The 25,910-nt window shown below is 45.0% G+C and overlaps 1 protein-coding gene across 3 annotated transcripts in view; it reads right to left on the minus strand.

The window, feature by feature from the left end:
- LOC145349816 (collagen alpha-3(VI) chain-like) overlaps positions 1 to 17,308 on the minus strand; it is a 45,100-nt gene extending 27,792 nt beyond the window's left edge. Inside the window, exons 1-2 of one of the 3 annotated variants that reach the window (XM_080198366.1) lie at positions 17,113 to 17,308; positions 4,472 to 4,578 (exon numbers count right to left, since the gene is read on the minus strand). In XM_080198366.1, coding sequence (XP_080054492.1) covers positions 4,472 to 4,562 — 91 coding nt within the window. In that variant the 5' untranslated portion in view covers positions 4,563 to 4,578; positions 17,113 to 17,308. The remainder of the gene's footprint in view (positions 1 to 4,471; positions 4,579 to 17,112) is intronic. The other 2 variants (XM_080198365.1, XM_080198368.1) reach the window with 2 other exon arrangements.
- Positions 17,309 to 25,910: the final 8,602 nt, after the last annotated feature.

The following is a 25,910-nucleotide window of genomic DNA, read 5'->3' on the forward strand; positions in this document are numbered from 1 at the left end:
TTACAGAGGATTTAGCGTGGAAAGCAGGGAATGGCATGATACAGCATCCATTCCAGGGCCCAGGAGAATGTTAGCTGCAAGAGTCCTAATGAGAAATAAGTCTAATTTTAATGAACTTGTGCATAATTTACCTCAGCCACTGAAAATCGGCAGAGGTAAGGTTTTCACCCATTAATCTGTTTGCTTATAAACAATATATCTCAAAAACGAATGGGTGGATTTTAATGAAACTTGGTACATGGATATGGTGTTGTCCAAGAAAGAACTGATTGGGTTTTGACAAAGATGTAGATTGGATTTTGCAATTCTTTTCATGAATCTCTTACCACTGGGAAACAGGGTGAATTGACTTTTAGAATTTTTTAATTCATTTGTGGGACATGGGCATCGCTGGCTGGCCAGCATTTATTGCCCATCCCTAGTTGCCCAAGGACAGTTGAGTATCAACCACATTGCTATGGCTCTGGAGTTAAATGTTGGTCAGACCAGGTAAGAGGGCAGATTTCCTTTCCTAAAAGACATTAGTGAATCAGATGGTTTTTCTGACAATGATTTCATGTCATCAGTAGATTTTTTAAAAATTCAAATCCCCCCACCTGCTATGATGGGATTTGAATCGAGGTCTCCAATCGAGGTCTCCAGAGCATCAGCTGAGCTTCTGGATTAATAGTCTAAGTGATAATACCATTAGGCCATCACCTCCCAATAGGTTGTTGAGTACATGGTACTACACAGATGGCATGGTTGCACAGTGGTTAGCACTGCTGCCTCACAGCGCTAGGGACTTGTGTTCGATTCCAGCCTTGGGTGACTGTGCAGAGTTTGCATGTTCTCCCTGTGTCTGTGTGGGTTTCCTCCAGGTGCTCTGGTTTCCTCCTACAGTCCAAAGATGTGCAGATTAGATGGTTGGCCATGAAAAATTGTCTTTTAGTGTCCAAAGATGTTGCAGTTAGGGGGATTATCAGGGTGGATGAGGTGACATGCACTTCAGCCAACTGCATTTTACCACCCAGTATAATGATATTTCATTCATCCATTAAACCCAGTCACTAACTCCCATCTTAGCTAAAGTCTCTTCCTTGTTGCCTGGTTACCCTAGATGCTATTACAGGGGTCAAAGTGGATGTTCCCATCAGATCATTGTCAAATTGGATTGACATGTGATCCCATGTCTGGGCATGTTCCTATCCTAAGTCTAGACAATAAATACACGTATTCATTAATATTACAGTATGTTTTCCCACAGAAGAAACTTTCTGATATGAATTTTCCTAACTGCAAGATTCCTAGGCCTTTAATTCTGAACTATTTGCCTTTACCATCATCCTTGCGGTAACCCGCTTTTGGCTGAAGTGAAGCATAATACTTAAAATATCTTAAAATATCAGTTTATATGTTTTGAAATCATAATGACTTGTTTACTCCTCTCACTACATTCACATATGTGTAAACTATTCTCTCATTGTCTTATTAACTTGTTTCAAGAACCATTTAACTCTTTACTGGGAGCCCTGTCAGTGCCATTATGTATTCTATTAAGTGGTCAGAAATCTCCCATTTCATTTCCTGATTCACAATTATTTTTGGGATGTTATCCACTACAGTAAAGACAGACACATAGGGTGGGATTTTCCACACAATCCACTGCATGTTTAGTGGCAGTAGATGTGGTCCCCTGGCCGGCAGTGAGATCTTCTGATCCCATTGCTGTCAATGGGATTACCCATTGAATGTACCCATCGTCGCCAGGGTACCCATGGTGGGAGATCCTGCTGGCGTGAATGGCTGGCAGGTTCTGGCCAGAATATCTGTTCACTTCATTCGTCATTTCCTTATTTAAGATTAGTCCTAGATCTATTCCTGGCTTCCGTAAACACAATGTGAAATTCAATCTTATCATAATCACTGCTACCCAGTGACAGCTCCATTGAGGTTAGTAATTAATCCTGCCTCATTGCACATGACTACATCTAGTGTAGCCTGCTCTCTAGTTGCTGTTCCAACATGCAGCTGTAACACACTGTCCTAAAAACACTCCACAAACTCATCATCCAAGCTACCTTTGTCAGTCTTATTTGTTCAATCTATATGTAGATTAAAATCACCCATGATTATCACCTTTCTCACATTAGGAAGGGCTGGAAAGTCCCAGCCTTTAACCAGTAATTAGCAACTTAACTGGGAGTTAGCGACCGGATTTAATGGATGAATGAAATATCATTATATTGGATGGTAAAGTGCAGTTGGCTGAGATGCATGTCAGGGATTATTATTGATGTATATATACTAAATGTAATTGATTTTAAGATAATGTAAGGCGGGAACGATTGATAAGAACTATAATTCCTCTGTTTTTGATTGTGTACATCACATTCATCAGAGAGGTTCTGTCACTCTATCTCAGAGTTACTTAACCCTTCTGCTGATTTGTAGCTGCTTGTTTTTCTTTTAAATAAATGTTCCATCTTTACACAGAGATATCTGCCTCTGGGGTTTTGTATTATCTATAGTTAAGACAGCACCGGTCATCTCTTGGTTAGGCTGCACTTGGAATATAGCGTTCAACTTGGTCGCCGCACTACCAGAAGGATGTGGAGGTTTTGGAACAGGCACAGAAAAGATTTACCAGGGCGTTGCCTGGGATAGAGGGCATTAGCTTTGAGGAAAGGTTGGAGAAACTAAGTTTGTTCTATCTGGAACGACGAAGGTTGAGGGGCGACCTGATAGAACTCTACAAGATTATGAGAGGCATGGACAGAGCGGAGAGTCAGAAGCTTTTTCCCAGGGTGGAAGAGTAAATTAGTATGGGGCACAGGTTTAAGGTGCGAGGGACATCTTAAACGAGATGGACGAGGCAGATTTTGTATACAGAGTAGTGGGTGCCTGGAACTCGTTACTCGTTATAGGATGGGAATAGAGGGATATGGTTTTAGTTCAGTCGGGCAGCATGGTCGGTGCAGGCTCGGAGGGCCAAAGAGCCTGTTCCTGTGCTGTAATTTTCTTTATTCTTTTGTTCTTTGGTGATAATGTAGAACATAAGAACATAAGAAATAGGAGCAGGAGTCGGCCATCTAGCCCTTCGAGCCTGCCCCGCCATTCAATAAGATCATGGCTGATCTGAAGTGGATCAGTTCCACTTCCCCGCTCTCTCCCCATAACCCTTAATTCCCTTGTCTATCAGAAACCTATCTACCCGTGACTTAAATATATTTAGCAAGGTAGCCTCCACCACTTCAACGGGCAGAGAATTCCAGAGATTCACCACCTTTGAGTGAAGAAGTTCCTCCTCAACTCTGATCTAAACTGACCCCCCTTTATCTTGAGGTTGTGCTCTCCATCCTTTCTGAACAGGAAGAATCTCTCTACCTCTACCCTATCCACTCCCTTCATTATCTTATACGTCTCTATAAGATCCCCCCTCATCCTTCTAAGCTCCGACGAGTACAGACCCAGTCTATTTAGCGTCTCTTCAAAGTCCAACCCCCTCATCTCCGGAATAGAAATAGAAATTTAGTTCAACGATGAGAAACCCAGGGGGATGGTAGCAGTGTTCATGGCACAGTTAAGGCAGCTAGCTGAGCAATGTGAATTCAGATCGACACTCAACAAAACATTAAGAGATAGGTTAGTTTGTGGTGTGAGGAACCTCAGCATGCATAAAAAAAATTATAGAAAACAGAAATCACTGTGAGAAGTGTTAGAGGCTGCCCAGGCTACAGGAAGTCTGGTCTCAATATTCCTTTCTCATATGCAGCCATTTTTTAAAAAAATCAAACGTGTCAATGGTTTTCCCGTGTTTCAGACGTCGCCTAATTTTGAAATTAATTCAACTGCAAAATATCTTTATGCACACGGGAAAACTAATGATTTGGATTGTGAGCTAATGACTATACTTGTCGAGTTCTGAAGTTATAGCCTGTCTTCACAGCGGGAAAGTTGAGACTATGGGAGAGTCCACTGACCAGGCAACCTGTAGTACTGCATCTACAGTCACAATCTAAACGGGATTTACTGTACATTTAACAATATACCTCTCTCCTAATTCTTACCATTTCCTTTCATAAAATGCATGTAACTTGAGTTGTATCAGGTAATGCTAAGCCTTTCCTTCATATCAGAAGACCCCATGCTGGCTATGTTATTGTCTGGGAGGTCCTTACTATCAGACTGCTGTCTACAAAATGTGCACTATAAACAGAATATCTTGTGTTTTTTAACAGAATCGTAGAACACCCTGTGTTTTTTTTGAACAGGATCTGTTTATAAGACAGCCAGAATTTACCCAGCAATACAATTTTAATATCTCACAACCCACGAGTGAACGGCAAACCCAACTTTGAAAAAGCCCGTCTTAATTATTACCAACTGACAGTAAACTCTGGAAGAGTATCAGTTTTCTCTCGTGTTTACTCTTCACATTTCAAGGCCAGGTTGTGACTCACGCACGACTTTAATTTTTATGACTCCTTACCCCGCTGTGTTTCAGTCACAGAGTACGAGAGGACAAGGCCCAGCATGACCAGCCGGAACACAGAGCGATGCATTCTCATTGTTGTTACCATACACTTTCTACACGACCTGGAATAAACAGGAAAATTGTTAATATAAAAATTCCAATTTTCATATCCCTACAGTACAGAAGGACAGCAACAGAACCATTGCTGTCCTACTCATTCAAATTTATAAGCCGCTTCCAAATACAGAACAAGGTTGAGGTGACTCCAAAGACACTAAAGCGAATCCAAAGATGTGCAGGTCAGGTGGATTGACCATGGTAAATTACCCCTTAGTGTCCAAAGATCTGTAGGTTAGAGGGATTAGTGGGGTAAATATGTGGGGCCACATGGATAGGGTCTGGATAAGATGCTCAGTTGGAGAGTCGGTGCAGACTCGATGAGTCTGTTTCTGCACTATATGGATTGTGTGACTCCCGGAAACTTTGAATGTTGTAGGAGAGATTAGTTACAAAGCACAGATTTAAAATGTGAATGCAGACAGAGTCAGGATGCTGATAAGTATCATACAAATATTGAGTAACTGTTAATCTCATGCAAAAGTAGATCTCAACTTTTGGCCAAAATGTTCTGAATGTTTCATTAAACAGTATTTGGGAAATATTAGAATAGTGCGGTGTGACATTTTCCATTAGCTTGGTTCTTCCCTTTTTCTCCCTTCCCCTGACATCCGAGCAACACTGAAACCGCAGACCCGGCAGATCCCATCATTTCATTTCTGGCTTCATCTCAATGCTTTGCCAGTGTCACAGCAGCACTCAGGTGAGCGAGGAAAGGGTCACCAAGAAGAAGGTTTAGGATGGGAGTCAGCATTGGCTGTTGGTATCCATGAAGGGGAATCATGAAGATCACTTCTGGGGGGGACACTCAGAAGGTTCAGGTTCTACATCCTACCCAGGGAACATGTTCACCTGCAGGAATAACCACAGTATGCATTACGCTTAGATTCTATTAGGTTATCAAACCAAATGGGACAATATGATGGAGAAGCAGAAGCTAGAATCGTGATGAATGGCGGAGCAGGCTCGAAAGACCAGATGGCTTCCTCCTACTCCTATCTTCTGTGTTTAAAAAAAAAGGGAATTGTACAACCATAAAACACCCAGCCCTTTGACTGCAACAAAAAACACACCCAAACTCAGGAAGTGGAATTGTGGAAAGCCACCAAGAAAACAACCAAGATTCTGATGAGATGCAGGCAGCCAGCACACCCACAATTCAACAACACCCCAGTGAGAAGTCCAGATCTCAGCAAGTTCAAACCAGGAGGATTGCCTCTTAAATATTATACAGACCAAAGCAGAAATCCATCTCTTGTGTAAGTAGCTTTCAGAATCACCCGACAGTACAGATAATTTTACTTTAAAGTATGTAATGGTGTCTTGGTGGGGAAAAAGAGAGGCTGTTGTGATATTACTTTCAGGGAATATGAGTAAATAACAGAGCTATAAAACAGAATGTGGCCAATAGCTGGTAGTGTGTGTGTAAGCCTGTGGCTAATAGTTACTGAACCCATAAATTAGATGTCTGCTGAGCCATCAGTAAAATATGGGCTGGGATTCTCCTAAAAAAAACGCAGTGTCCAACGGGTGGGAAAGCAGGAGGTTTTCCTGCCTGGTTTTTGGGTGTACCTTCCTGAATGAATCTCCGACACACTGTGCACCACAGAGTGCCTCAGGGTGATTCACACTTGGGGGGCGGGGGTGGGGGGGGACAGAACAGAGCGCTGAGTGGGCCCTCTGTACATCTGTCAGTGGGAAGATCACACGTACACTGCCCATCCCCTCCCATTGCCGACCTTCCGATTGCTGGCCTCCCAATATCTTCCCAGGCCCCATCCTTCCTGATCATTGGCCTCCCACCCCTGATGGATGGCTTACCAGACCACCACTGCCCCTCCCCGCCCCAATCTCCAACCCACACACTCATGGCCAGCCTTGATTGATCATCTAGTCCCTCCCTCTCCCACCAAATCTATTGCAGAGTGCACAGTGGATCCCCATCACCACTAATCAACCCCCCCTTCGAATAGGCCCTGCCTTCCAGTAGCCCTGCTCCCTCTGGTCCTGCCCCCTTGGCACAGGCTAGTGCCCAGTGGGCAGTGCCAGGGTGTCCCTTGGGCAGTGTCAAGGTGTCAGGCTGGCACTGCCAAGGAGCACTCCCCTTGTCCCCAACCTCCCAGGGCGGGGGGGGCCTCAATGGCCTCTGTCCCCACCAGAGGGATGAGCAAACCTTTTCCCCTTTGGTTGGGAGCTGTTGTAAACCCCTCTGGCTGGAACCTGTCCTGATTGGGGGAGCATGGTAGAGGGAAGCTAACAGACCTGGAGACCACCAATTTCCGGCATGGAGCTGATTATGCAGAAAAAAGAGCTTCAGAGACTGAGTCCCACTGAAGTTGATGTTTCTCGGCCTGCTGTGTTACTTGAGCAGTGCAGCAGTCTGGGGAAAATCCCCGCCATGGGGATTCCCTTTAATGGAACAGGTCTCTGAAAGTGTCATATGACCCAGGCTGACCAATAAGGAACAGAGTTGGGGCTTCAGTCCAACTTGTTTCAGCTTGTCCAAGCAGTTAGAACCTGGAGGTGTGACTGTGAACCTGGAATCTCCCTTTCTCCGCATATAGTTTTAACAGTGAATAAATGTTCTTTGTTCATTAATAATTGGTGGAAGCAAGTCACTCTATTTGGGGTAAAAAGCAGCAAGTGTATGTGTAGAATCTTCAGCGTAGAACCAGGTCCAGTCTAAGTCAAGCTCGCAAAGTAAAAAAGAGCTGCAAAGAATTTGGAAGAATGGGTCCCCTTCAACTCCTCTGAGGATTGGGTACAGGGCATTGAGTAGTTACAGTAAAAAGGAAGGGGATATCACCAAATATGTCTGGGGTCCAAATGTAAAATTTGATCCATAATCTTATGTCACCAAATACGTGTGATGCAGGTTCCTGAGCAGGAGTCATGCAGTTGGTAACAGGCCACCACCATTCTAAGCCTGCTGTGATTTTACAATGATTTAAGTTCAATGAAATGGGGACAGCCCAGTGGAGGACACTGCAGTTTGTATAACACAGCTTAGGGAAATTGTGAAACATTGTGACTTTGGACAACATCAAATGAGGGATTGATTGGTTTGTGGAGTAAATGTTGAGGCAATATAGAGAAAGCTGCTGGAAGAAACTGAGATTGATTTGAAAAGGATCTGGACACAGCAACGGGGAGGTCTGAGAAGGGCACCCAGGAACGTCAGAGCGAGCAAAATGGCACAGTCCACCAGTTAGGGAAGGAAACTGCAGACAGCAGCGGCATCAGAAGTAAGGGCATCTGTTTAAATCAGGAACCAGATACCGAAGCTGGGAGAGTTCGGAAGTCCAAGAGAATGAATCAATTGCCCAGGGTCAGTCTACACGTTCCAAGCGCAGGGGAATCCACCCCGCAGAGATTTGCAGGTTCGGAGATGTGGAATGCTTCACGTCCTACTGAAAGGGACATTGACGCACGGATGTAAGAATAGGGAGAGCCTGTCCAATAGCAATAGAGAGGACAGAGCAGCATCTGTACAGGGATAAATATAAAATACTGCGGATGCTGGAATCTGAAACAAAAACAGAAAAATGTTGGAAAATCTCAGCAGGTCTGCGAAGGGGCGCCTAAATTCGAAACATTGGCTCTATTCTCTCACGATGTGGAGATGCCTGGGTCGGACTGGGGTAAACACAGTAAGAAGTCCGACAACATCAGGTTTAAGCCCAACCAATTTATTTGATAGTAAACTCACAAGCTTTCAGGGTTTGTCCCTTCGTCCGATGAATGGAGAGTTCTGGCCGCAGACAGAGCATATAATGGCACAGACAGTTTACAGATTACTGATTAGAATGCAAATCTTTACAGCTAATTACATCCAGGTCATCCCCTGAAAAATAAGACACGTGGTTCAGTGCAAGAGAGGGTCAAGTATTTGTGCAGATCACAACTTACTGGAGAAAGATCATTGTGTATAAAGGTTTTGTAGTTCCTCAGTTCTGGGGTATACACTGATCTGGCTGTCGGGTGTGGCTCTCTCCTCCCACTCCCCTGAGAACCCCATAACAGGCTCCTCGGAGGGAGTGAGGAGACGCAGCTCAGAAACTCCACTGCCAGTCTTCTCCTGCACCTTCCTGTCGTGGGCCATCTCCTCCTGCAGGGACACTAGTGGGAGGCTTGAAGGACTGATGAGTGGAAGATCACATGAGGTGGGGGGTGTTGGGAGTGCGGTGTCAATGTGCCTGCACCATGAGGTGGGGGGTGTTGGGAGTGCGGTGTCAATGTGCCTGCACCATGGGGTGGGGGGTGTTGGGAGTGCGGTGTCAATGTGCCTGCACCATGCCTTGGCAGGTCGGGGTTGTCATGATGTGGGTGTGCCGGCGTTGGACTGGCGTAAACACAGTAAAAAGTCTGACAACACCAGGTTTTAGTCCAACCAGGGGTTACCAGATGTGTTGAATGAAGGTGCCAGGTAGTCACGTGCTGGAAGGCCACAGGGGGTCAGGGAGTGGGTCGATGTGGACATTCCGGGAATGACAGACAGGACCGATGCCAGGACAGGATGGACACTCACCTTTGCTGCCTGAACGAGATCATTCATTTTATATCTGCACAGCCCTTTGGTCCTCTGTGCCAACGTGTGGACGCTCACTGACACGGCCACTACTTCCCAGGCCACATTGTCAGCCTGACCCCTGGGTTGTTAACCGTCCCGGGGGAACAAGACGGCCCTCGTCACCTCCAGCAGCCGTATCAGCTCTCCTTCGGTAAAGTGTGGAGCTGCTCTGTGTGCTGCCATCTTCCTGGTGTTACTGACTGTGACGGCATCAGGAACATTTAAACACAACTCCCCCTGTTTAACGGTGTACAGTTTTAGCCATCTTGGGCGAGTCTTGCGCCTGGAGCATCCATAATAGTGTGATTCACATGTAGGCTCTTTCGTAGCACTGAGTGTCAAACGATTATGGTGTGGGGCTTGCATGGTTCATCCCAATTCTCTCACGGTTATGACACTTCGAAATTTCGGGGGGAAATTGAGCCCCCAACTTGTGTAAGCTTTCATCATAAGACAATCCCTCCATCCCGGGGATTATCCTAGCGAACATTCTCTGAACTGCCACTAATGAAATAATATCTTTCCTTAAATAAGGGGACCAAAACTGCTCACAGTGCTCCAGATTGGTCATTCCATTAGTCTCCCTGTGGACCATTTGCCTGGACATGAGTCATCCTGAGAGCCCGTGTCACAGGCCGATTCATTGTTACCAGCTGGAAGTTGGCTGTCCAAGCAGTGAAATATCCAACAGTCTGTGACAGGCCAGAGTATTGTTCTGAATGGAAAAGTGGGGGTTCAAACATCCGTCCCAGAAAACAGACCGACTGATAACTGTTCCTACAGGAAGAACCCCAGCAGAAACTCGCCAGCTTGTGGAGCTGTACTGCTCAGTGAAAATCAGAAGCCAACTGAGAGATTGAGTTTTTAATGGACTGATTACTAATTGCTGTATATTATGGGGAACTATATAAGTTAATTTTCATTTTGTGTTTCAGGGAACTTGGGAGGAGGGCTGTAGAAAGCAAGCTGGGCTTCAGAGACAGGGGAGTAGAAGGGTCTAGGAAATTCTGCAAGACATATATCAGAGAAGCTCCTTGTTCTGTTGCCTTGTTGCAGTTTTACCAGAGGTAGACTTCCAGTATGGCAACGGCTGGCATTGGCCAGAAGCCAATTAAGAGATTTGAAATATCAATCAGCCCCAATTTTGACACTTTAATTGCATTTTCCAATGCCAAACGAGACCCCCACAGTGTATGGAGCTCGCCACCTTTCAGGAAGCAAGAGTTAAACAGGAGGTCAGAGTGCCACGGCACGTGTATGTTGAACAGGCTTTCAAAAATCCAAATCCTATTTTGCAGCACACATTCTGGGAAGGACTGTTACCTAGAAGTGAGTGCCTGAAAACAGCTTCAATGGATTATGTTGAGAATGAGGGTGTGACTGCTGGTTCCAGCAGTATCAGTGTCGACCTTCCATCCTGAACCACTATCTCCATCTCCACATACCACAGCAGGACTGCACTCAGCGGAGCTGTCTATCCCTTCAGCCACTTTGACCGCTCCTCATAAATAAAAGCAAATTACTGCGGATGCTGGAATCTGAAACCAAAAGTGAAAATGCTGGAAAATCTCAGCAGGTCTGGTAGCATCTGTCAGGAGAGAAAAGAGCTGATGTTTCAAATCCTGATGACCCTTTGTCAGAGCTCCTCCCCTGTCCAGTCCCCACCCACCCGTCCAGTGCCCACCCACCCGTCCAGTGCCCGCACACCCGTCCAGTGCCCGCACACCCGTCCAGTGCCCACCCACCTGTCCAGTGCCCGCACACCCGTCCAGTCCCCACCCACCCGTCCAGTCCCTACACACCCGTCCAGTGCCCACCCACCCGTCCAGTGCCCACACACCTGTCCAGTCCCTACACACCCGTCCAGTGCCCAACCGCCATCGCTAATTAGCTGCGAATGCTGAGACAGAGATTGAACGGTTTGGAAATGGTCCCTACATTTAAAATGTTTTGTTTGGGGAAAATTATTGCCCAGATGTGTGCAGTGATTCAAATGAAAAATCGTGAGCATCTTGAGGTACTGTTGCTCAGTAATGTCGAAGAAATTGTTGTGGATATCACCTTCTGTCAGCTGTACCACTGAGCTCAGCCTCTCTTTCCTAATTTTACCTGTGAGGAAAGATCGGATAGGCTGAGGCTTTCTCTTCAGAAGAGCAGAGGCCAAGGCGAGATTTAATAGATCTGTAAAAACATGATGAGGTAAATGACAGGTTGATGTAAGAAGGACTGTCTCCCTCAGCAGAGGGATCAATAAGCATTGGGTATAGATTTAAACAACTGGCAGAATTATTAGAGTGGAGTGGCGAACATTTTTTGCTGCGTTATTCTGGGGTTTGGAACTCAGCATCTGAAAGGCTGTTTGAGAATGTACCTCATCACATTTACAAAACACTTGGCTCTGCATTCAGAATGCTGGAACCTGTAGGGACACAGACAAGGGATTAGGCTGCTCAGCTCATTTTCTGCTGGCACGGATACACTGGGATATTTAATTCCCTGCTGAGCCAGGAATTTTCCATTTTCAGATTTCAATGTTTGTAAGAACTGCAGCTGTCGGACTGCCTGTGGGTAATGCTCCTGTGGGTAATACTCCTGTGGGTAATGCTCCTGCTGGTAATACTCCTGGTGGTAATGCTCCTGTGGGTAATGCTCCTGTGGGTAATGCTCCTGTGGGTAATACGCCTGTGGGTAATGCTCCTGCTGATAATACTCCTGCTGGTAATGCTCCTGTGGGTAATGCTCCTCCTGGTAATGCTCCTGCGGGTAAAGGTCCTGCTGGTAATACTCCTGCGGGTAATGCTCTTGCGGGTAATACTCCTGTGGGTAATGCTCCTCCTGGTAATGCTCCTGCGGGTAATGCTCCTGCGGGTAATGCTCCTCCTGGTAATGCTCCTGCGGGTAATGCTCCTCCTGGTAATGCTCCTGCGGGTAATGCTCCTCCTGGTAATGCTCCTGCGGGTAATGCTCCTGTGGGTAATGCTCCTACTGGCAATGCTCCTGCGGGTAATGCTCCTGCGGGTAATGCTCCTGCTGGTAATGTTCCTGCGGGTAATGCTCCTGCTGGTAATGCTCCTGCTGGTAATGCTCCTGCTGGTAATGTTCCTGCAGGTAATGCTCCTGCGGGTAATGCTCCTGCTGGTAATGCTCCTGTGGGTAATACTCCTGCCGGTAATACACCTGCGGGTAATGCTCCTGCTGGTAATGCTCCTGCTGGTAATGTTCCTGCAGGTAATGCCCCTGCAGGTAATGCCCTTGCTGGTAATGCTCCTGTGGGTAATGCTCCTGCGGGTAATACTCCTGCGGGTAATGCTCCTGCGGGTAATGCTCCTGCAGGTAATACACCTGCGGGTAATGCTCCTGCTGGTAATGCTCCTCCTGGTAATGCTCCTGCTGGTAATGTTCCTGCAGGTAATGCCCCTGCTGGTAATGCTCCTGTGGGTAATGCTCCTGCAGGTAATACACCTGCGGGTAATGCTCCTGCGGGTAATGCTCCTCCTGATAATGCTCCTACTGGTAATGCTCCTGTGGGTAATGCTCCTACTGGTAATGCTCTTGCGGGTAATGCTTCTGTGGGTAATGCTCCTGCTGGTAATACTCCTACTGGTAATGCTCCTGTGGGTAATGCTCCTGCGGGTAATGCTCCTGTTGGTAATGCTCCTGTTGGTAATGCTCCTACTGGTAATGCTCCTGCAGGTAGTGCTTCCGTGGGTAATGCTCCTGCTGGTAATACTCCTGTTGGTAATGCTCCTGCTGGTAATGCTCCTGTGAGTAATGCTTCTACTGGTAATGCTCCTGCAGATAATGCTTCTGCAGATAATGCTCCTGTGGGCAATGTTCTTACTGGTAATGTTTCAGTGGGTAATGCTCCTGCTGTTAATGCTCCTCCTGGTAATGCTCCTACTGGTAATGCTCCTGCGGGTAATGCTTCTGTGGGTAATGCTCCTGTGGGTAATGCTTCTGTGGGTAATGCTCCTGCTGGTAATGCTCCTGCTGGTGATGCTCCTGTGGGTAATTCTGCTGCTGGTAATGCTCCTACTGGTAATGCTCTTGTGGGTAATGCTCCTGCCGGTAATGCTCCTGCCGGTAATGCTCCTGCTGGTAATACTCCTGTGGGTAATGCTCCTGCGGGTAATGCTCCTGCCGGTAATACTCCTGTGGGTAATACTCCTGTGGGTAATGCTCCTGCCGGTAATGCTCTTGCTGGTAATACTCCTGCGGGTAATGCTCCTGCCGGTAATACCCCAGTGGGTAATGCTCCTGCGGGTAATGCTCCTGCGGGTAATGCTCCTGCCGGTAATACCCCTGTGGGTAATACTCCTGCGGGTAATGCTCCTGCGGGTAATGCTCCTGTGGGTAATGCTGTTATTCCTCACCAGCAGAACACTATAAAGCAGCACTGTTCTATTTGTTAATTGATGTATCACGGATGGAAACTGAAGATTAGAAGCTCAAGCCAGCAAAACAGTAGAAATGACTTTCGAAATAGTGGAAGGTTGTTCTGAACAATAACTGTCAGCGAAAAACAATCACTTAGGCGAGGAACCTGGTGTAAAGTCTTGGTATTTATGGGATTTCTTTAGCCCCGTTAATCGCTGCCTCGAACTTACCTTATTTTACCCAGTGAGATCCAGAAATCCAGGAAACCAGTGCACCTTCAGTTGAAGTGTAAACCCTTGTTAAAACATCAGTTTATTTCCTCTTAACGTAATAAATTTGTTCACCAATCTCTCCTGTGTATGTTTCTCATATGTAACAAAACACATTGCACTTAAATGCAGTATTTGGTTGGGCAGCTTCTCAAACTTCTGTCTATTTCTGCACCTTTAACCACAAACCCACTCATATATCTGCCTGTATCAGGTCTGCGACAGAAAAGGTGACTATTTTCTGCAAAGCTCTCCAACACGGCAGATTTTTTTTGGGGGGGGGGGTTCCTTTTTCTGGGCTTCTCTGTGCCTGTTGCAGACCGTAATCCCAGAAGACCATCCCCCTATGAGGTGGGGAGCTGGCTGGTTTGGTGATTTAACCTGGAGATCACCACACCTCCACTGAGAGAAAAGGTTAGGAAGGTGGGACCTTCACAAATAACCCCAGCCAATTTGGGAATTGAACCCATGCTGTTGGTATTGCTTTGCATCATTAGTCAGCTGTCCAGCCAGCTAAGCTAAACCAATCTCATATGGTAGCTACTAACTGTGTTCTCATTGCATCTTGTGACAGCTAGGTTGGTAGAAAAAGAACTCCAAGGGCATTAATATTTTTCATTTACAATTTCTGTGCCGTTGCATATCAGTCAGTATATATATGAAAACCTCTGTTTAACAGTTAACCTGAAATATAGTGTTGCACAGAAATGGTCCCATTTTTTCCCATCAACATAAAGGCAAACAAGCCCCTCTTTGCAGTCACAGGGAGCATTGGGTGGCAGAGTGATGAGCACTGCAGCCTCACAGCACCAGGGATCTGGGTTCAATTCCATCCTCGAGTGATTGTGTGGAGTTTGCATATTCCCCTGTGTGGGTTTCCTCTGGGTGCTCTGATTTCCTCCCACAATCAAGAACATGTGTAAATTAGGTGGCACAAAAATAGACCCACAACATTGGCTCTGTTCTCTTTCCACAGATGTTGCCAGACCTGCTGAGATTTTTTCCAACATTTTCTGTTTCAGATTTCAGCATCTGCAGTATTTTGCTTGTATATAGGTTAGACGGCTTGGCCATGTCCATAGAATCATCGAACCCTACAGTGCAGAAAGAGGCCCTTCGGCCCATCGAGTCTGAACCGAACACAATCCCACCCAGGCCCTACCCCCATATCCCTACATATTATACCCACTAATCCCTCTAACCTACACATCCCTGGAGACTAAGGGGCAATTTCTTAGCGTGGCCAATCAACCTAACCCGCACATCTTTGGACTGTGGGAAGAAACCGGAGCACCCGGAGGAAACCCGTGCAGACACGAGGAGAACATGCAAACACCACACAGGCAGTGACCCGAGCCGGGAATCAAACCCAGGACCCTGGAGCTGTGAAGCAGCAGTGCTAACCCACTGTGCTACCCTGCCGCATCCCAAGATGGATTAGCTGCAGTAAATATGTGGATAGGCCGGAAGGAAAGTTGGAAGCTTCATTGCAGAGATTGGAAGAACAACCCTTCTCCTTCTGAAGCTATAAAGGGCCACTTCTGTCTTCAGACCAGCTAAAAATCTCTCCTTAAGCCTCCCTTCTTATCTTTGTTCAAATGTTGGAAACTTGACCAAGAAATGCAATGAAAGCCAAGCATTGGATTGGCCATTCAGTTCCTTCATCAATATAACTTCAGCCTTGCCAACAAGAGGATATGCATTCAGCCAATATCACTGTGACCACCAGGTACACTGGAGCTTTAATATGGAAGTCTAAATATCTGCATCTTCATTGTTGACTCAGTAAAGAAAATGCCATTACTTCCAATGAATAAGGCAGCACAGGAACAAAAATGCCAGTCCAAAAATCTATAATACATCTTTGCAATGGTATTATTTTCAAAGAAAAATAACAGCAACTTGGATCTACAACCTGAACAGCAGTTCAGCTCTGAATGATGCCACCCTGTATTAATATAAATTGTTGTGAGCTTTGAGGGGCAAATGTTCACTTAGGATCAGAATAATAACCTCATGCTGTTAATATCTAACCTACAGCTTCCCAAACAGTGGGGGACATCTCATTTGCATTGCATAAACAGAGAAGGAGGTCCAATTGGTCCATTGCAGTAAGTGAGGTGCAGACTGAGAGGGGTTTCTCAGAGTTTTCTATCATCGGGGAGTATGGAGAACTTGCCTAAAATCTACATAAGTATGTGAAATTATAATTCTAATTTAAAGTACAGAATTTCATGCCTTATATGTTGATCTATAACATGCAAACTTTAATAATTATGTACTAAGTGCTCGAATGCTGGTTTGTTGCTGCTTTATATATTGGAAAATCATTTGGGAAGAACTGAACCAGCCCATAACAAAAAGTACACAAGCACGGTGACACAGACACTGCTGCCTCACAGCTCCGGGGACCTAGGTTCAGCTCCCGGCTTGGGTTGCAGTCTGTGTGGAGTTTGCACGTTCTCCCTGTGTCTGCATGGATTTCTTCCGGGTGCTCCGGTTTCCTCCCACAGTCCGGCGATGTGCACATTGGATGGATTGGCCATGTTAAATTGCCCCTCAGTGTCCCGGGATGTGTATGTTAGAGGAATCAGCAGGGTAAATCTGTAGGGTTTCAGGGATAGGGCTTCAGTGCAGATTCAATGGGCAGAATGGCCTCCTTCTGCACTGCAGGGATTCTGAGATTAGTAAATCTAAGAAGCAAATTACTTACCCAAACACAATCTCAGCTGTAAATAGTGTGTGACCAAATCAGGAAATAATTATCTCTGAAGTAATTTCAGTCACAATAAGAAATCTCACAACACCAGGCTAAAGCCCAACCAATTTATTTGATAGTAAACTCACCCTGACAAAGGGGCAAACCCCGAAAGCTTGTGAGTTTACTACCAAATAAACCGATTGGACTTTAACCTGGTTTTGTGAGACTTCTACTGTGTTTATCCCAGTCCAACGCAGGCATCCCCACATCGTAATTTCAGTCAGACAGCAATGATTTTTAAAGAACTTTTAATTCAGAAACATTTTGCCAAATCTTTACAAAAATGTAATCTTTTCTTCCAAGACATTTTGGAGCTTAATGTATTACATTAGTTGCAGGAAATGAAATAGTGATTGCAAACTAAGTATTTAAATAGCTTATATTCAGTCTAAATGGTTCCTAGCTTTTTAAAGCTGGAGCTCAGGTGATACTGATATGTTTTTACAAAAAAAAAAGAAACCTCAATGAAATCTTGCACAACATAACAAAATTCTTAAAACTTGATGCTTGTTAAAGAAGTTACTGTCTGCTGCATAGTTAGATTTGTGAAATAGGCACTTACCTTCACGGCAGCTCTAATGAAGTAAATAAGTACAAGTTGTGCATCTGCTAAATACTTCTGATGAATGGTGTTGAGTCAGTGCTGCTCCTCATTGTTTGAAGAATATTATTTATAATTCTTTTCTATTTAACACGGCACATGAGACATGTAATGAGTTGAATGCGAGAATCCACCCACTCATTGGTAGATATTTTGGGAATGCTTGCAATAATTATAGGTTCTGACAGAATTCATTTTCCTGTTTTTTTGGCTGTTTTGATGTTTTGCACCTTCTTCCCTTTGCCTGTGTTCATGTGTCCAGAATTGAGCTATTTGTTACGCAGAAAGCGGTCTGTTAGGAATGTGTGGTTGCTAGGCTAACCATTCTACTAAAATCTGCCAAATGTGAAGAAAATACTATGATATTTATTGTTCTGTATTGACGCTATGACACTCTGGAGTCAACAGATTCAACATCTCCCTCTCTTGCTTTTACTTTCCCTGATTTCTCTCTCCTTGTGTTGTCTTTCAGAATTGTTAGCACTCATTCAAATGAAAAATGCTCCAAAATTTAATCTGTCCATTGTCCAATGTGCAACTAGCTAGTGCAAAGGCTAGAGGTGAAATAAGAATGAATAAAGATGAATACTGAAGGGATCATTTTAACTCCGGCTGCTCCAGGAGCCTTACCTGCTGACATCCTGTCCTGCGGTATTCCAACCTGCGATCCTGCTCAGGCAAGGGAGATTAACAAGAGAAACCAGCGAGATGCTTTATTAAAAGTACACTGTTAACGATCAGGGTTATTCTAAGAAAAGAATTCATTGTAGTATTCCCTATAGAAGAGACAAAAGGAAGTAGGAGACCCATAAGGTCGGTTTTGAGGCTTTGGGTGGGATTTTCTGGCCATTCCTTATGTTCCCACCAACGTTGCCATCCCCACCCCTGCCTACAGGCTGCCTGGTGATGGGGGGCACGAACAACAGGAAACTCTGTTGACTGGAAGATCCCACCACTGGCCAATGGCGAGCAACCTCCGCCACAATAAACATGCCACAGGAGGGGGGTGGGGGATGGTGGGGGGAGGAATGCTGCCCTTTTTAGTATTCTATGGAGGGAAGGTGAACAAGAATCCCAAATCTAGAAACCTTCCCAAAAACCTCTACCTCTCAACTTACTGAGTGTCAGGGACTGTTGCCACAATCCCACCCGTTGGCCAATAGCTAGGGATATAGGAACATTATTAGCCTATTAATCTCAGATTTACAGTAAACAATTAATCTAGTATCAAATGCTGTTTTCTGAAGGGAATGCTCAACTTCTGCTTTCCCTGTGGAAATATTTCCTAATTCCATTGCTGAAAAATCTGATTCTTCCACAGTGAGTTCCCTGGCAATGGAGCTGATGAGTCATACAAACTACCATCAACTTTTGCAAGACTGGAAGATCCCACCAGTGGCCAATACCTTGCTGCCTCTGCCGCTGGGGTGGCGTGGGGGGCGGGGGGGAGGTGGGGAGGGTGCAGGCATGGAAAATCTCAGCCAAAGAATTCACCAGTCACGCACCCTCTTTTGTTTCATCATCACCTCTACCTCCTTTGTCATGCAATTAGTCTTGTTTATCCGTGACAACTTGCAGTTAGCTCCGGTAATAATCTGTGGGTTATAATCCTTGATGTTGTGTTCTTTAGATTCTTCCCCCCTCTCCAACATCCTGTCAAGTTGAGTTAAGATGTCCCTCACTCTGGAACCAGGGTGATTCTCTCAATCCTGCTTAAAAATGGTGATCTCCGACCTCCTAATAATTAAATTCCTTACAAGTACCACATGACCATTCTTTTGCTTCAAAGTGTCTGATCAGCATTCTGCGTGGCCTTCGATAGTTTTTATTCCTGTCCTCAAAGGTAACAAGTATCTACTGAATAGGATTAGTTTCTGAGGATCCTCATTCTCTATCTCACTTTGTTTCCCCTTACACTGTATACTGTCAGTCATACCAAGCTGTTCAAAACCTGACCCTCTCTGTGACTCATGACCAAAACCAGGAGCAAACTGTCCAGATACAACTCCCCTCTCTGTGTCAGAGTGTGTCTAACACTCAATCCAGTGTAATGGCTCTGTATCAGAAAGACTCAAGACAAAGACATCAATCCCAGCCAGATGTGTTTGCTCAGGACAGTTCTGCTGTCCAAAAAACTCCCACACACATCAGTCCATACACACAGCTTGCTCTGCTGTATCTCAATCTTCATTATTTATATATCATTATTTTATGAGTTTGTTTTTTTCCCTTTTCGACACTGAGCATGAAACAGTGGAAAACAACTTTAAATACCACTGTCTTATATAAGCAAATACAACTTTTGGAGGCAAAATATCAGCACATCCTTCCCCCTCTGCTTACAATTCTCACTCTCACCAAACTCCCAACTTTTTCATTTTAGTTAGATAGCACTTCTCTCAGGACCTCTCTGTGAGAGCACTCTTGTGCAACTTGGAGCAGGAGACAGATTGGCATATGTACGTGTAAGGGATTTAGTAATTAAGGGGACAGACAGCTGTTTTGTCAGCAAAGTTGAGAGTACCACATGGTAGGTTTCCTTCCTGGAGTCACGATGAGGGACAATCCAAACCAGCTTGAAATGACCTTGGAGAGGATCTGCAGCTGACTGGATGAGGACACAATAAATCATCTAGGTCTCATCTTGCCAAGGTCATAAGTACATAGGAACTAGGAGCAGGAGGAGGCCATCTGGCCCCTCGAGCCTGCTCCGTAATTCAATAAGATCATGGCTGATCTTTTTGTGGACTCAGCTCCACTTACCCACCTACTCACCATAACCCTTAATTCCTTTACTGTTCAATAATTTATCTATCCTTGCCTTAAAAACATTCAATGAGGGAGCCTCAACTGGGCAGGGAATTCCACAGATTCACAACCCTTTGTGTGAACAAGTTCCTCCTCAACTCAGTCCTAAACCTGCTTCCCCTTATTTTGAGGCTGTGTCCCCTTGTTCTAGTTTCACCTGCCAGTGGAAACAACTTCCCTGCTTCTATCTTATCTATTCCCTTCATAATCTTATATGTTTCTGTCAGATCTCCCCTCATTCTTCTGAATTCCAATGAGTATAGCCCCAGTCTACTCAGTCTCTCCTCATAAGCCAACCCTCTCAACTCCAGAATCAACCGAGTGAATCTCCTCTGCACCCCCTCCAGTGCCAGTATATCCTTTCTCAAGTAAGGAGACCAAAACTGTACACAGTAACTCCAGGTGTGGCCTCACCAGCACCTTATACAGCTGCAACATAATCTCACTGTTTTTAAACTCCATCCCTCTAGCAATGAAGGACAAAATTCCATTTGCCTTCTTAATTACCTGCTGCACCTGCAAACCAACTCCTTGAGATTCCTGCACAAGGACACCCAGGTCCCTCTGCACAGCAGCATGCTGTAATTTTTTACCATTTAAATAATAGTCCATTTTGCTGTTATTCTTACCAAAATGGATGACCTCACATTTACCAGCATTGAACTCCATCTGCCAGACCCTCGCCCACTCACTTAGACTATCTATTTTCTTTTGCAGACTTGTAGCGTCCTCTGTACACTTTGCTCTGCCACCCATCTTAGTGTCATCTACAAATTTTGACACATTACATTTGGTCCCCAACTCCAAATCATCTATGTAAATCATAAACAATTGCGGTCCCAACACTGATCCCTGAGGCACACCACTAGTTACTGATCGCCAACCAGAAAAACACCCATTTACCCCCCCCTACCCGTGCTTTGCTTTCTGTTAGTTAACTAATCCTCTATCCATGCTAATACATTACCCGTAACACTGTGCAACTTTATCTCATGTAGCAGTCTTTGGTGGTGCACCTTGTCAAATGCCTTCCAGAAATCCAGATACCCCACATCCACAGGTTCCCCTTTGTCCACTGCATATATAATGTTCTCAAAGAATTCCACTAAATTAGTCAAACATGACCTTCCCTTCATGGACCCATGCTGTGTCTTACCAGTGGGGCAATTTATTTCCAGATGTCTCTCTATTTCTTCCTTGATGATAGATTCAAGCATTTTCCCTACAACAGAATTTAAGCTAACCGGCCTATAGTTACCTGCTTTTTGTCTACCTCCTTTTTTAAACATTTGCTGTTTTCCAATCTGCGGGAACCACCCCAGAGTCCAGCGAATTTTGGTAAATTACCACAAGCGTATTTGCTATTTCTCCCGCCATTTCTTTTAGTACCCTGGGATGCATTCCATCAGGACCAGGAGACTGGTCTACCCTTAGCCCCAGGTCAAACAATTTACAGGTCACAATCAGCCATGCCCAATTTCCACCCCAAGTTAAAATCAGAACTGGAAAATAGAAAATAGTTTCATCAGGGCCATTGACTGCTGATGTCAGGTCCCATCGAGAAGCTTTATCCTCTCAAATATCAATTCAAGTGCTACGAGCATTTCCTACATTTCCTCTTCCAGTTCTCAACAAACATGTTGACTGTTGATATGTTGTGAAGAGATTTCAGGCTTTGTTAAGAACAAGAAATATTTATTGATAAGAGAAACTAGGTATAACAGTTGCAGCTCTTGGCTGCCCTGGAGCAGAGCTCCAGTCCTTGTGATGTTAACCGATTAACTGGAATTAAGGGTTATGGGGAGAAAGCGGGAAAGTGGAACTGATCCACTTCAGATCAGCCATGATCTTATTGAACAGCGGGGCAGGCTCGAAGGGCTAGATGGCCAACTCCTGCTCCTATTTCTTATGTTCTTATGTTCTTATGTTATGTAACTACATGGCTGCTGGAAGATTCTGCCTGAGAGAGAACCCTTAGATAATCACTCACTCACAGTCCCATTGGTTCCTCAGGTCAGGTGTCCAACATTTGCTGTACTGTCTTAAAGAGACAGACACCACATAAGACAACAGCCATTGAAAATGACAATTATTTGACGGCGAAACTCAGTTTCACAAAGCACTGCTTCACTCTTGGCTGCAAAGTCAGAGGTCTAGAATTCAAATTTTCTGGATGCAGTGAGTTATCGCTGCTACGTGGTGTTAGACTGCAGAACAGAAAACCTGAGAAATTATTTACAGTCAATTTCAGTCACCAGGTAACAACAATCCAGTCTACGGAAGCCTCTGAGGCATTCCTGAGAATACAGCTTGGAAATAAAGTCAGTTCTAAAGTACCCGCCCAGAAAAACATCCTTCCAGAATTTTTCAGTTGAGTGAGGCCTTGGCGGGAAGCCAATGGATGATTTAAAAAGATGGTTGCGTACTTGGTTTGCGGTCACTCAGAAGATTGTATATTTTGATAGACAATGGCTTAGAGTTGGCAGATGGGGTAATCAGGTACAATAAGCAAAGGCAAGCAGTTGTGTTTCTCAAGCTAGTGGGTATGACATTATCACCTGTGACACTACTGGATATGGTGCTACAGAAGGTGATCAACCTCCTGCTAATGCACATGATGTCTGATTTGACCCATGCTGCACCTCATCTTGGGAAGAATGTTTGTGCCGATTCCTCTGCCTGCGGCTGGCATTGGTTGTTGTGATGATCTTTTTACAGGCCCATTCAGCTAATTTGCATATCGCTCATCAAAAAACAAGTGTTCAGCTGCAAGAGGGTTACAACCTAACATTACATAAAGGACCAGGCCTCCAACTGGTGTGAAGAGTTTCTGCTCTGGCAAGATCATTGGGATTACTGTAAAAGGGTTTTGAAGATTTCCAGCCATTCACGCCAGTGGGATTCTCTCTGCAGTGAACGGAAATTTGGCTGAACGCAAAATTCATCGTCCTCACTTGCCACACAATGAGATGTGAACAGCAGAAAGTTCAGTGGTTGTGGTTTTTGGAGTGGTTTTTGCATCTTCACAAGGAGGGCAGAGGTCGAGGTGACCTGTCCACACAACAGGCAGAAGGACTGCAGTTCCAGGACAACAAAGAGACGTAACAGGAACTGCAGAGAAGACATGATCTGCACAGTGCCCTCTGCCAATGTACCCAGCATCTCGGTGTGCATGTCCATCAGTGTTCTCCCATTAAGGCCCTTACTTGAGTCCTTTGCAGCAGAATTTGTCTGTCACCTAACTCTCTAGTGAACTGGCACATTATTAGTCAGTTTCCCTGACATGGCTGCAGCTATGAATGCCCAATAAACTAACTACACGCAGATCTCAACTCTATGCCACTGACTATTGCAATGGAGTCCAGCATCTGAGCTGGAAGCTGTTAGAATCAGATAAATGACAGGCTCTCTTCCTCAATGTTATGATGTTTCCCTCCTTCTGCAGCTGTAAGGGGGCAGATGAAATGTTTGAAAGCAGAAAATCAGAAGGGATGGTTGTTGCCGGCAGGGTTGTAGGGGTTGGGTATAAAGCAAGAGGTTCAGGATCACAGAAATGTAGAAAATAGGAGCAGGAGGAGGCCATTTGGCCCTTTGAGCCTGTTCCACCATTCATTATGATCATGGCTGATCACCCAACTCAATAGCCTGATCCCACCTTCCCACCATATCATTTGATCCCTTTAGCATCAAGAGCCATATCTAATTCTTTGAAAACATACAATTGAAACACAGAAACAAGATCTATGTATACTTTCTTCTTGAAATCAAACAACATTTTGGCCTCAACTTCTTTCTGTGGTAGTGAATTCCATACATTCACCACCCCCTGGGTGAAGAAATTTCCCTCACCTCAGTACTCAAACTATGACCTCTAGTTCTGGACTGCCCCACCATTGGGAACATTTTTTCTGAATCTACCCTGTCTAACCCTGTTAGAATTTTATAATTTTCTATGTGATCCTCCCTCATTCTTCTAAACTCCAGTGAATATAATCCTAACCAACTTAATCTCTCCTCACGTGATGGACCTGCTATCCCAGGAATCAGTCTGGTAAACCTTCACTATACCCCCTCTAGAGCAAGGACATCCTTCTTCAGATAAGGATATCAAAAGCGCACACAATACTCCAGATGTGGCCTCACCAATATCCTACCCTACTGCAGTAAAACCTCCCTATTTCTATACACAAGCTCTCTCATTATGAAGGCCAACATACCATTTGTCTTCTTTACTGCCTGTTTTGGCCTGGACTACTCTCTGCAGGTGAGAATTCCACAGTCTCACCACTCTCTAGGTGGATAAATATCTCTCCATCTCAACCTTAAAGAATTTACTCCTTAATCTTAGACTGTGACTCCTGGTTCAGGGCACCCCCACAATCAGGAACCTACCTTCTCGAATCCTTTTTGAAATTTATAGGTTTCTACTCCCTCATTCTTCTGAACTCTAGCGAATATAATCCCAACCCATTCAATCTCTCCTCATATGTTGGCCTGCCATCCTAGAAACAACCTGGTAAACCTTCACTGCACTCCCTCTATAGCTAGAGCATCCTTCCTCAGAGAAGGAAACCAAAACTGCACACAATATTCCAGGTGTGGCCTCACCTGCGTAATTGGAGTAAAACATCCCTGCTCCTATACTCAAATCCTCTCGCTATGTAGACCAACATACCATTTGCCTTTTTTACTGCCAGCTGCACCTCCAGCAACTGATGCATAAGGACACCCAGCTCTCATTACACATTCCTCTCTCTCAGCCATTCAGATGATCTGCTTTTCTGTTTTTACTACCACAGTGGAGCCCTCACCTTTATCCACATTATACTGCATCAGACATGTATTTGCCCACTCACTCAGCTTGTTGGAATCACACTGAAACATCTCTGCATCTTCCTCACAGCTCAACCTCCCACATAGCTTTGTGTAAACTGCAAATTTGGAGATCTAAATCATGTTGTGAATAACTGGGGTCCTGATGCTGATCCTTGTCGTACCCCATTAATCATTGCCTGCTGTTTTAAAAAAGACTCATTCATTCCTACTCTTTGTTTCCTGTTTGCCAACCAGTGTTCTATCCATTTCAATACTTGTTTTCCAAGTGCTCTGCTATGAAATCCTTGATAATGAAGTCTAGAATTTTTTCCACCACCAATGTCAGACTGGTCTATAATTTCCTGTTTTCCCTCTACCTCCCTTTTTAAATAGTGGGGATAGATCACTAAGGGGCTGGGGATTTATTGGCCTTCAATCTCATCAATATCTCCACACCATTTCCCTAATACAGATTTCCTTTAGTTCCTCCCTCTCACTAAACCCTGTGGTCCCCAATATTGCTGGTGCATTATTTGTGTCCTAACAAAGAACAGAGAACAGTACAGCACAGGAAACAGGCCCTTCGGCCCTCCAAGCCTGTGTCGCTCACTGGTCCAACTAGACCATTTGTTTGTATCCCTCCATTCCCAGTCTGCTCATGTGACTATCCAGATAAATCTTAAACGATCCCAGCGTGTCCACCTCCACCACCCTGCTTGGCAGCGCATTCCAGGCCCCCACCACCCTCTGTGTAAAATACGTCCCTCTGATATCTGAGTTAAACCTCACCCCCCCTCACCTTGAACCTGTGACCCCTCGTGAACGTCACCTCCGACCTGGGAAAAAGCTTCCCACTGTTCACCCTATCTATGCCCTTCATCATTTTATACACCTCTATTAGGTCTCCCCTCATTCTCCGTCTTTCCAGGGAGAACAACCCCAGTTTACCCAATCTCTCCTCCTAGCTAAGACCCTCCATACCAGGGCAGCATCCTGGTAAACCTTCTCTGCACTCTCTCCAAAGCCTCCACATCCTCTTTTATAAAAACACAACCAAAGTGTATATTTCATTGGTCAGCCATTTTTCTTTGTGCCCCTTTGTTCCTGACTGTGAGGGATCTACATTTGCCTTCTTC

Source organism: Carcharhinus amblyrhynchos, chromosome 11 (assembly GCF_965287045.1).
Source record: "Carcharhinus amblyrhynchos chromosome 11, sCarAmb.v2.hapA, whole genome shotgun sequence".
NCBI lineage: Eukaryota > Metazoa > Chordata > Chondrichthyes > Carcharhiniformes > Carcharhinidae > Carcharhinus > Carcharhinus amblyrhynchos.